This window comes from Passer domesticus, chromosome 9 (genome assembly GCF_036417665.1).
Source record: "Passer domesticus isolate bPasDom1 chromosome 9, bPasDom1.hap1, whole genome shotgun sequence".
Taxonomy (NCBI): domain Eukaryota; kingdom Metazoa; phylum Chordata; class Aves; order Passeriformes; family Passeridae; genus Passer; species Passer domesticus.
The window spans coordinates 39,597,339-39,610,444 of record NC_087482.1 but is presented as its reverse complement, the minus strand read 5'-3'; the positions used below and the strand labels follow the sequence as shown (position 1 = coordinate 39,610,444).

General features: G+C 47.3%; 1 protein-coding gene across 2 annotated transcripts in view; it reads right to left on the bottom strand.

The window, feature by feature from the left end:
- SYNPR (synaptoporin) overlaps window positions 1-13,106 on the bottom strand; it is a 100,727-nt gene that overhangs the window by 36,644 nt on the left and 50,977 nt on the right. Inside the window, exon 1 of one of the 2 annotated variants that reach the window (XM_064432921.1) lies at window positions 4,443-4,624. The exons of the other annotated variant lie outside the window; for it this stretch is intronic. Coding sequence (XP_064288991.1) covers window positions 4,443-4,466 — 24 coding nt within the window. The 5' untranslated portion in view covers window positions 4,467-4,624. Of the gene's footprint in view, window positions 1-4,442; window positions 4,625-13,106 lie in introns of those variants that run through there. 2 annotated transcript variants of the gene reach the window in all.

The following is a 13,106-nucleotide window of genomic DNA, read 5'->3' as shown; positions in this document are numbered from 1 at the left end:
CCAATCCTTTATCTGGGACTAGCTGTACTATACATGGCAAACACTTAGATGTATCTTTGAGTAGTGGTACAGAGTTTTAAGGAAAATGTGCAAATGCTTTCTTCCTTTGCCTTCAGCAGCTTCTGCTTTGTTAATGCTTTTAAAGGAACCTGAGTCCACCATCAGACTCATTCTGAGCAGCTCACAGGATGGTCTCATCCATCAAAGAACAAATAATTCAGCATGAAGGCAGCCTGCACTGGGCAAACCCCAGGAAAACCCCCCGAAGAGGTCATGAGATGTATCAATGGCCATCCACATCCCCTGGAATGGGGGACAGAATGCTCACTGCTGCCAACAGAGACGTTTCATCCTCATTGACTCGGTGCAACTTTGATTGCTTTTCTAATTAAGATACATTTTATGGTAATCTACCAAGCCCCTTAGACTAAATCACTCACTTAATCTGTTGTTAGTGCCCATATGTTTACAGCTTTACAGCCTGCTGCAGCATATTTGCTTTGCCACGGCGACGGGGAGAGTTTTGGTGACAGATGAGGCACTGCACAGTCCTTCAGGTGGCACAGGGCTCTCCCACCCAGCCAGCCTGAGCATGGACAGATGGACAGACAGCCCTGACACACACACAGCAGTTTGGAAAAGAGAGGAGAGGGAAGGCACAGCACTGCAGATACCCCATGCTGGTCACCTGTCTCTGTCTCTACAGAAGAGCTTAGCACATCTTTCTCATTTTCTTTTCTTTCCTTGTCTTTTTTTTTTTTCCTCCAAAATAAGAGATGGCACACGACAGGGGAGGACTGCTGAAGAGTTTCACAGTACTGTCACGTCTCTGGCCCTAAAGCTCAGTTACCAAAGAGTTTCACTGCAGGTGCAAGGGCTCTTTGCAAGCTTTAGGTCAACATCTGCAAACGAAGGACAGGCAGAGCCAGACCCTCCATCTGCACTGGACACTGAAGGAAATAAAGGCTGCTACAGGGGGTGTGTCCCCAGCTCCAACCCCGCCTGCAGCCCAGACACACCCATGGACCCTTCCAGCTCCTTCAGGGCTGGCACTGTGCCACCACAGGCACAGCGAGGAGCTCCGTGTCCCCTGGGCTCCCCAGCAGCCCTGCCTCCTGTGCAGACACAGCTGCAGCGCTGCAGGCAGCAGCTCCATCTCTCCATCGCACAGCAGGCTGCCTGCTCTGGCTCTGGGTGAGGGAGCAGGATGCACTGAACAGAAACGTGGCCCTTCCCTGTTCCCAATCCATGGCACAGCTCCCAAATGCCTGCATCCCACAGTGGTGTCTCAAGCTCAGGAGGGACCCAGGGACCTCAGCCCTGCTCAGACAGCTGGGCTGAGTCTCCAGCCCACCATGCACATGAGTCAAATTCATAATGTTTGAAACTGCTTGTGCTCAGCTTGCTGAGGGAAAGAGCTCACAAGCAAAATCAGGAAAAACCAAACTCCAGGTTAGCTTGTCATCAACCATCCTATGTTGACAGAAAAATTCCCTGGAAAAAATGGTCATATAATTCTACAGGAATTCTTAATCAAGAGTAACATGAAGAATAAAGTATCACCTGCAATCACCAGCACTGACAGGCAGCTTCCACCCAATATCAATACTAATACCTTTCCCCCTGTAGAGTTTCTATTGATCTGAACAAGATCAACAGAGGGAAGGGGAGGAAAGTACTCATTACATCCAAGGACTTGGTTAAAAAAAGAGTATCACACATTCAGAAGGGGTCAGATATTTAAGAAATCAGTTTTTTTAAGGGTTTATGGAATTTCTCTAGGAATTGTTTGAGCTGCTAGAGGAGCAGCCAGAAAGACAGGTCTTAAAGGAAATTAAGCTCCTGGGATCCAAACACCCCTAAAATAATGTTTCAAACACTGGTGCACCTCCTAGCAGGGGACAGTGATGTCTCCATCCCACTGCCACAAATCTCAAATTTTCAGTCCCACAGCTTGCAAAGGCATGCTGTGAACCTTTCCCTGCAGTTGCACCAAGCCTATTCTGCACATCAGCCTGAAGCCATCTTGTACAATGGGTATCACACTCCTGGGGAGGTGATGGAGGCTGCTCCAAGGTCTGAGAGCTCTGGGGTGGTTGGTGGTACTGGGCTGGAGAGCAGCTGCCCCCAGACCTGCTACCAACAAGTAGCTGGAGATGAAGGATCACCACACTGCAGCACGAGGATGGGCAAAAGGACAGAGACAAAACCCCATGGACACTGAAGATTTCTGTATGTTACACATGATGAGCAGGGCAAGCTCTCCTGTCCCCCTGAGTTTGTGTCAGCCATACCCTGTAGAGATGTAGGGCTGATGGGATCATTTCTGCTCAGCCAAAAGAGAAAGTCTTGCAGCAAAATACTTAACCACATTTTCACTTTGTGCCTTAAGTCCCTTGCTTGCTGGCAACCTGTCCTCAGGGACAGGGATGAGTCTTGCCCTTGCCTGCAGTCAAACCAGCCATTTCAAGCCACTTTTCCTGCTTCAAAGCTATTAGGATGAGATCAACTGCCTTCCTTAATAAACCACAACCTGGCTTCAGGACAGTCTGGCACCCCTGCTATGATGAGTTATGTGGCACAGAGAAACCAGGCCTTTAGTTTTGCAGGGTAGGAGCAGGAGCTGTGCTTTTCAGCCCCCTCCCCTCCTGGGTCACCCAAACACGTTCTCTGACCATCACCCTGCCCACCTCAAGGACTGCACTGAGCCAGATACCAGGGCTGAGCAAAGTCAGAAATGCCCAACGCTGTCCTCAGGCAAGAAGGATTATGCTTAGAAAGTGTGTGAGATGTGCATTGCTCAGACACCCATACCCTCCACACCTGAGGAGCTAAAGGACTGTGAAAAAGACAATTATTGTTATGTACCTTGTTCTCTAATGTGGTGGCACATTTCATGTACTGTGTTTTCTGTGCCAAGCACACACATTCAAGCTATGCAGCTGCTCAAAATACATATGGTCCTTATGAAACAGCAATCACAAAAACACCAGAAAGCCTCTGAACTGAGTGCCTATTAACTACATTTTCAGGAACAAAGCCTATGGAATGCCCTGGCTCGCCTGTGGAATGCCCTGGTTGCCTATGGGATGCTGGGCACCAGCATCAGCTCAGCCAGGGCACAGACCCAGCAGAGCCCACGAGGCACTGCTGGGGGACACAGCACCACATATTCCCATCAGCTGCTCTTCAAGCAGGTGAGAAAGCACATGAACTATTACATTAAAAAAAAAAAAAAAGGAGGAGGGGATGGATAATTAAAGCTGTCCAAAAGCAGCTTAAAATGACTAAGCAGTTATTGCTAATCTGAAATTTCTCTTTGATTTTAGAAGAGTTTAGCTTGGGCTTGCACAACATCCTTACCTCCTCCTGTGGGTTTAATAAACTCAGTTACAGCCTTCTAACATCTGATTAAAGTACACTTCATATATCTATTAGCATACCCTGGTATCATGAGAGTAGCAGACTATTCTAGGTTTAATCTGTTGATTTTCTGAGCAGATACATACTGAATCATGCTCTCATAGCAGCTCCAACTTGTGCTACAGCTGGAGTTCTTAAAGACTTCTGGAGCACCAAAGCTATTGATTCCCATGGATACGGTTCAAGTATGAGAGAATTAAAGTGTCAATAAATTAATCAGTACAATGCTGCAAACTCAAGTATTAGGTAATCTGAAAGTATTAAAGCTACACATCTTGTTTTCCTCAGCCTGTTACAGTCCCTGACTTGTGCTGCCTGGAAAGCTCACCAGGAGCTGTGATGGGAAGACAGAAATAACTGCACCTCGCTGTTATTCACAGGTAACAAGGAGGTCTCCAAGTTAACCAAGAGGGCTGAGGAATGAGGCTGCTGAGCTGTAAAAGCCAAGGCAGGGAGCAGAAAGTCAGAGCAACAGTCTATTGACCTGTATAATGATGTTACACCCTGAAAAGCAAGCTATTTTCTTAATTAAAGATTTTCTTTATTTCATTAACATATTTTGATGAGGAGCATGTTGCTGCCAAGCTGTCATACTTTAGATTGATCTAAGGTAATAGGCAGTCAGATTTCATACTTCAGCTTGATCAATATTAAATAGCTCTTACTGATTTTTTTCTACCAAATATTGCAGCATTATTTTGGAGGCACCTTTGATTTAAAATGCCAGAAGGAACACAATAAATAAGAATTCCTTTTCCCTTTAATCATCATTCTTCATGTTTCTGCAGTAAAATGAAGTGCAAAACAAGTTTTCAAAGCAGGCATCCCTCTCTGCAAAGCCAAATACAAACTGAAAATATTTCAACGTATCTAAAAATCACAGAACAGTTTGGCTCGGCATGAGACTACAAAGAAGCCAAGCCTAAACACAATTTTGTGGGCTTCACAATTCCTGAAATACCCCACTTCTCCCCCAGCCAGTACAGTTACACAAATAAATAGAGATGCATATAACTTACCGGAGCAAATATCACCATACACATTTACAAAAGGATTTATAATCCAACTTGCGACTCCTGAAATAAAGCAAGGTTTGTCTCATACTAAAAATAAAGGCTCCCAAAAGCTTCTCACAGGAGAGAGAGAGAGAGAGGGAGGGAGGGAGAGGGAGCAAGTGAGCATCAGCTCCTTGCCTCGCTTTTTATGAAGCAAATAAGGAGAGCAAGAAAATCAATGCTGAGAGAAAGTGAGATGATATACCAATCAGGCAGCAGCCTCAGACTTGTTTGCAGAGGGATGGCAAAATGCTCATATTATTAGACACTGACTACACACAGCCTGAGTGAAGAAACTGTTTCTCTTCAGTGAGGGGCTGATTGCTCTGTGCTGGTGCAGGTACCACCGTGGTGGGCAGGGAGATGCAGCCCCTTCCCCCCCACTGCTAGTGCAGCATCACTTTGGCCCTCATGTGTGCTCCAGAGAAAAGAATCAGCCCAAAATTTTGGGTTAAAGTTGAAAAAAGCTTGGAGATCCTCCAAACTGTCATTGGATTAGTGCTTCTTCATTTTGGGGTTTGGGGGGGTGTTTGGACTCTGTTACATTTTGAGATGCCTTTCACTGCACCTCAGACAGCTGCTTTGCAGCAAGGAGCCCATGCAGAAAGGGGAAAAGACTTCTCAAGCCTCCCATACCTTCATGTGTGCTGAGCTCACCCAGTGCTTGCACAGGACCAGACCTCCAAAGCATCCTCCTGGAATTTGTGCTTTTGTCCCTTTTTGTGTATCAGAAAAAAACAGTGGGAAACCCATAGGTTGCCTTGCACCAAGAGGGAAAACTTTTGTGCTATTAATCCACCCAAACAAAACCTTTGCCATGCCACATGTGTGTTGGAAGGAGGAGGATGTAACAGGGCATGAGCTCAGGCACCTGTTTGTGAGCCAGTGGCAGCCAAACAAGAAGTGAGGCTCTCACTTCTTTGGGAAGGTGCCACATTTGCTCCCCCCAGCAGCTACACAGACACAAACCCCACACTCTGTCACAGCAACTTCCTCACAAGAGGGCTTCAGGCCAGTCCCACATCTCCCTGCTCTGTGTTCAGGACATCAGCACATCAAGAGCAGGAGAGGATCCACGGATCCCTTTTGGAAAGGTGTCAGCTCTGCACTTACCCGTGCCCCAACACCACTCAGTGTAACCAAGACTAAACCATGTTGTGCTGTTTATTGATCAGTACTGAGCTGATCACTGTTTTACCCTCTTTTCTACCCACAGCATCAAACATTTACAAATACATGTGACATAAGGCAGATTTCCCTTTTATTAGGAGACAGAAGTTACCTGCTGGTACACAGATACACCTGTGGGGTGACAGCAGTTCCCTGCACTGCAAAATTGGAGCACAATTGCTTTTCCCCTGCGGCTTGTGATTTACAGTAAATGCCGGAATTCACAGGGAAAATCCTGAAGACAAAAAAGCAAGGAGGCAGCATTCATCTGATAATAGAGTTTATCTGTGGGGGGCTGGCACTTCTAGCACAATCCAGGTGCAGAGGAGGCTCTGACAACCCTTTATGAGCCTAGTACTCCAGGCTCCTTTCCCACAAGCAGGAGCTGCACAGCCAGGCTGACAGATGTCACTGCTGTCAATGTGGCCCTGCATTTCCAGCAGACACAGCCTGATGCTGGTGGATGCTGTAATGAGGAGATGCTGTGATGCTCAGAGAGCTCTTCAGGTTGAAGCACTGCTCTGCTGTGTGGTGCATTTTACCATACACAAAAACATTCACCAGCTACCTGCACACTGCCTGAGCCCCAGTCATGAAGATTAAACACCACAGTGACTCTGGTTCTGCAGAGCTGGGCAGCATTTGCCTCCCCCTGCACTGTGAGCAGCCCTTTGATGCCTCAAATGCAGGCAGGAGCTGCACTCTGCAGTCACGTTCACCTCCACGTGGTCAAAGGTGACCAAGGACCACACAAAACTTACCACCCACTGCGTCAGCACAAAGAGTGATGCTGGCTCTCCCCCAGCCCTGGGAGCTCTTCTCCAGGCTGTGGGTACACATGGGTGGAGGATGGCAGGAGGATACTCAGCTTACCTCAGCTCCCCAGCTGCTGCAGCTCACTGCTCCTGGCCTTCTTCACTGCATTCAGTTCTCCAGCTGGCACTCAAATGTGCTGTATCTCATGGTGAGCAGCCTCTTGCTGCAAGGTGTGAGAGTAAGTGAAATGCAAACACCTCTCATTTCCTTTTCCAGTGAGAAAATTTATTTTCCCTTCCCACAGCTAACAACTGCTTACTTAAATTCACTAAAGTCTTCTGAAAACTTTGAAAAACACATATTAAAAGAATTTTTCTGAGCTGAGAGCTCCCATATCTCAACCTTCTAAAATATGAGTGCACCTGGGCACCTGTGTGGGATGTAGGGATGCAGCTTTGGCACAATGGGTTGCAGCAGAGGAGGACCTGTCCTGGCACACACCTCCTCCAAACAGCACTGTAACACAGACTCCACAGGGTACAGAAACCAAGGGCTGCTTTTTTTCCCTAACTGGTAACACACCATGAATGCTGTGGATGGTTCTAACACTGCTGAAAGTGAATGTGCTGGTGTTTGCTGACAAGGCAAAACACTTGTCAGGCTGCAGCAGACCCTGCAGCACTGCAGCCTGGTCCTTTCTCCAGCTTTATCAGATTCCTTCTCAAAAATTCATCTGAAATGCTGGATGGGACACTCAGCATCACCAAGCACAGGAAGAGCTGCTGCCAACACCAGCACTGCTATGCCAATGTCTCTGTGCTATAGTTTTTACTTCTTTTACTTTTTCACTTCAGAGCTTTTTACTTCTGATTTTTGAGTTGGGAATTTCAAAGCAAACTAAAAAACTTCCTGGGATTTGAGTCCCAAACTACTTTATGTACTACTGAAAAGCAGCATACATCTAACAGATTTGCATCAACTTTGTGCAAGGCTCATGGCCAGTGCTGCTGAAAGGGCTGCAGAGACATCAGCAACAGGACAGACAGCAGCCTGGGGACAGACTTGTCCCCAGATACAGCAGGACTCAGGGGAGGCATCTGCATGAGGACAGCTCAGAATTACAGAAGTTGGAGAAAACCCCTGAGATCACAGAGCACTGCCAAGTCACCACTAAACCACATCCCCAAGCAGCACACACACATTGAACACTTCCAGGGACAGAGGTTCCACCACCTCTCTGGGCAGCCTATTCCAATGTTTGGCTACCCTTTCAGTGAAGAAACTTTTCCTAATATCTGGCTCCCCACCACTCTTTGCTGTCTCTTCTCACCATGCCTCAAGCCACCACGGAGTATCAAACACCCACACAGCAGAAGCCCAAAGGCACAAACTGCCCCTGGAGCCTCTCACTGCTCCATTGCTTTATCCTTGACATGCTGGTTCACGTTACCCCAGAACCCCTGTTCATGCCTGCTCCTGTGTGTGTGTGCAGAGTTACAGACACCTCTGAAATCACACCCTGCACTGTGCAGATGGAGTTTCATCACTCTAGTCATGGAGCACCTGAGCTGGAGCTTTTCCACATCCAGGTCCCCAGCTCTGCCCAAGGCTGGATTGCACCCTTGCCCTGCCCAGGTAAAACCAGGAACAGGCAGCACCACCAAAGGCCCTTTGGACCATGCTACTGCTTAGGAGGCCACTCCACATTTGGAAAAGTTAATTAATAATATTAAAGTGTCCATCCCACCTGTGCTGTAGAGAAAGCATCCATCAAGGCAGCAGTGGTGTCAAAGAAGGCTGGAGTCTGACAGAGGGGCTGGAGCCCCAGCTGGGAGAGGATAATCAGCCTACCTGGGGCTGCTGCTGTAAGCAACACACCTGTACAGGGAATATTAACATAGGCTGCCTGTTTGCCAGCAAAGATTTTCACATTTCCCTCTCAATCTTTATTTAAATTTGGGAAGACAGAAAATTAACAAAGTCTGAGATCTATAACTGGAAACCATTTGTTTTTCTTGTGGAAATGGAACATTTCCTAATGAACTTCCCCTCCCCCTGTGCCACTCAGATCCGGATGCAAATATTGCTGCGAGTTTATCAATCTGCAGCTTGTTTCACGCAGTTTGCAATGCTAATGAGTAAACCAATTTTGACATATTATGTAAGCCAGTTTCTGAAACAGAGATTCTTGGCAGGCCAAATGTAAACACAGACACCCTCTTGCATCCAATTTAAATGAGCATGTTGCTGAAAGCACTAAGGGCTTGATTCTGTTGACTTATTCCTGATTTACTCCAGTGGAAAAAAAAAGATGGGGGGGAGAAGAGAAAGAAAACTAACAAAAATACCCCTTCGATTCAATTCCTAGTGCAGCAGCAATTTGCAAAATGGATCTAATTTTGTAGCAAGGAAATGTGCTGGAATAAGCTAATACAGGGTGGTGACTCGGGCACTGTGTGAGCATCAGCACAGCACACGCCTGGGAGCACACATGCCATTCCAGATGGAACTGAGGGGGGAGATGACAGCTCTCCTCTCCCTCATCCCCCCAAGCCAAAATCAGGTCCAGGTAGTGGCCCACGGGTTGGACCAGCCCCAGAAGGTGACTCCTTCCAGCCTCTTGCTCTTCCACCAGAGCTTTGCAGAAGGATGATGCCTATGGGGGGAGCAGACACAGTCCAACAGCAGCACCAGCTGTTTGGAGCTGTCCCTCACACAAAGGCAGGTAGGAACCCAGAACACGCAGGAATATTTGTTTCAGCACACACTAAAAGTCTGAACTTCACCAGCACACATTCAGGTGTCAAGACTCCAAGCACTATTCACTACCTTGCCCCAACAGGCCCCAACACAGAAAGTCAGACACTGATTAATGGATTATATCCACCTTTTAAAGAATAGCACCAGAAAAACATGCTGGAAGGTACCCACTTGGGATGGCAGACTGCAACAACCAGCAGAACAACTCCCAGTGAGACAGGGTTGAGCTGAAAGTCACAGGCTCAGAGGTAGGGGTAGGAAAAAAAAAGAGAGGGGATGCATTTTTAAAAGCCCTTAAAAAAAAGCCTCTACTGGAGAGATGAACAGGATTTTATTAAAGTGAGGAAGGGCTGAAATCAAATCTTTCACTTGCACTTTTCCCAGCACCATCTGGAGCACTTGCACCTGCCAAAAGCACGGCATATAATTTCTTTGACTATTAGAACCAAATGGGCAGAGCCAAACCTGGAGGTGGCCTTTGCCCTGCTATCAGCTCTGGGCACCTCCTCAGTGCCTTGAAACTGAAACACATGTGTGAAGTTGAACTGTGATGCTCCTGCCATGACAGAGTAAAAGCAATAAAATCAGAGGCATGCTGTGCTGTGAGGTCAGGTGTGCTGCCACAGAAAGCATTTATTGAGAGCCAGAGATCCCACCAGGCACCAGAGATGCAAAACACCACGTCACATTAAATTCCCTGCACAACATCACAATCAGGATAGCATTTATCATACCTGGATCTTTTACAGGACAAGGTAAAGGAGAGCAAAAGGAAGAATACTTTTAATCTCCAAGCAAATATCCCATCCTGAGCTTTCAATGGGGAAAGCAAACCTGAGAGTTCTTCCCTTTGTGCTGTGCTGCACTTTCAAGCTATGATCATAAGCAGCCAAATGCCACACATTTGTTGGCTCATTAAGTTTCACCCTGCAAGTTTAACAACTGTGTATTTCTAAAGTAATTCACGTTTTTATGCCATAAGAGAAAACTTACTGCTGTCTAGACACAGAGGAAAAAAAAAAAAAGGACACTGCTTGAAAGGAGGGCAGCAGACAAGGAAGCATCACTTGGGATGTGAACAACAGGGACATGAGATGCCTGTGCAGCCCCAGCACTGCAGGGCACAAATCCCAGCACTGCAGGGCTGTGGGAGAGCAGCAAAGACTGGGAAGAGAAGATGCCCTGCAGATCTGAGGGACCTCATAGATTTTTGTCCAAGTCCAGCTCTTTGCCAGCCAACAAACACCCCCACTACTCACTCTGCCATCCCAGCACGGAGCCCAAGGTGGGAGCGAAGCCCAGAATCACATCACAGCACGGGCTCCCATCCCAGCAGGGAGATGAAGGCAGCAAGCCACCAGTGCAGACTGATGTGCCGTAGCACCTCCCTCCATCCCTCCTGCTTATCTACACCTGGCACATTACAGTAACAGACAGGCAAATGGGGATTTAATTCCTAACATCTCATTTTTTACTGTAATTTTAAATTATTTGGAATAACTCCTGTGGTTAGAAGTCCAACTGTTATTCAGAGTTAGTCAATTTGGAAAGCCCTCACTGTCCACTCAAGCATCCCCTGGATTCCTCATGCTCAGAAGAGTATTACTGCCATTCCCTCATTCCTAGTGCTTTCTGCATTTTTTAAACATTTCATCATTTCTGCATGTCTTAAATACCAGATACTAAAACCATATAAAGAACAATCAGCAGACCAAATGGATACCGATTGGATGATGAAAACAGCATGAAATAAAAGAGAATCAGATTATTTTCTGTTGTAATTTTTATAGCTATTTAACAGGAAGAATGGAAAAATCTAATTACTGTCAACTGTAAGTTTTCAGCTACCCAGCCAGCAGCTCGCTGTTATTAAACTACTGTATAATTGCCTCTTTTACTCTGCTTCCCACAGAAGTTGTGTTATTTCACTCATAGTTAAACTCATAATATTGGCTTCATAACTAATCCTGTCAATCGAAATCCCCGGGGGCTGGTGCAAGGATAAAAATAGCAAGGAGTTGTTTTTTCCCCTCAGCTTTCTTTCAAAGCCCATTTCTGCAGGCACTGGGGCTGCAGCTGCCAAGGTGCCCCACTGGCCTGTGAATGCTGCTCCTACAACTCAGATGAACACAGAGGGGAGGGACAGGTCCTTCCAGCAGGAGATTCAGTCCCTTGGGCTGTGTCCATCCCAGGAAAGGCCAATCCTGCCCATCTCTCCCTCCTGACCCAGGCAGCTCAGTTAAAGTATTTGATGTTGCATAGTTGAACCCCACCTCCAAGGCCAGCTGTGACCACCTACCCTGGGATTTCCTCCCAGCCCTGAGGTTGAGGTGACACTCACAAAGCCTAAGGATACATGAAAAACAGGGATTTGCTCCTTCCTCAAACACTGGGACAGAGTCTCACATAAAAAATCCCACCAAGACACCCAGCTACCTCTTCAAGCATCAAAGATACACACTAAAATGTCTGTTGGGCTCCAGGATCTAAAAGATCTTTTCCAGACTAAATGATTCTGTGTTTCTCTGAGTACTATTTGCCTATGCACTTATAGGAAACTGCAAAAAGCAGCAGATTTTCAGCCATCCAAATAGTTAAGCTCTGTCTGAAGCCTTACTTGTTTCCTGTACCTCCTGGATTGATGTCCCTTGCTAATTCATGGCATGGTCCTTTCCTGGAGATGGCACTGGGTTTGCTGTAGAAGACACAGCCAGGGTCTCCTGCTCTCTCCTCCACCACGTCCCCTGTGGGATACTCCTCTTGCCCAGGACATAGAGGGCTTAAACTCACTGTTCAGCTCAGGTTTGGGATGAGGTGGTGGGGCTGGAAAGAGTGAGGGAAAACAGGTTTGACCTCACACTCATCTCTACAATCTGTCTCTCTGGAGACAACAACCCTGTGCTGGGGTTGCTCTCTTGTGGGCACGCACAGAAACTGCTGAGAGCTGGCAGGGAAAAGATGGGAAAGAACACATTTCCCAAAGTGGTGTCCCAGAGGAAGGTGCCCATGCCAGGAGGGACACAGTGCCAGGGCTCTGTGTGCATCTGGACCAGCTCCAAAGTCATCTCTCTTGCCTGGAGGAGCCCCAGCCTGTGCTGGGACTGACACACACAGACAAGAGCACACAGCACACTCACTGCACCACCAGGTCCATGTGGGAATTATGGGAGACTGGTTCATCTGAGGTGTTTTTCCTCCTGGGAGAACCACCACCCCACCTATTACAGCCAGAGACAGGGGTACAGCATCCCAACCTTCACTCAGCCTGCTCCTGGAGCCATTCTTGGGATGGACAACAGCAGTATCCATCAACACAGGAGCGAGAGAAACAGAGCACCAGTTTAAAAATGTGTAAAAAAATAAAGGCTCACCCTTTCTCCCACCCACAGCAAGGATGGACCAGACCATGCACAATGCTCTGCAGCCAGACAGGAAACTACTGCTTCCCATGCAAGCCTGAGACACCTGACCAGAAGTCCAGAGGGGCCCCAGGGTTAAAAATCCCTTGTATACACTGTGAGAGCCCTCTGGGATGACAGCTCTTCCCTGAGCTGTATTACTCTGTTCTCCCCTCATCACTAAACTTGCTTCACTTTAAGACAAGAAGATGGAGAAATCATTTTTGCCGTTGCTTGGGCTGCCAAAAAGCATCATGGTGCTCCCAGGCAAACCAGGAGAGCTCCCACCACATCCAGCCTGGAGAGCCCTGGTGCTCCCAAGGGCTGGGGGACTGCCTTGGCTGACAGAGCTCTCTGACAGAGAGTAGAGATTTAAAATAAACATGGCCCAACACGGTGTTAGATTTCTCACCCATGGTGTTTGTGCAAATGAACCCTCAGGCTGACAGACCTCCTGACTCAGAAAGCTGCAAAGACACAGAGAAACTGTGTTATGGCCAAAGTCACCCTAGTGGTGGCACTGCCAACAAGGAGCCACCTCCCT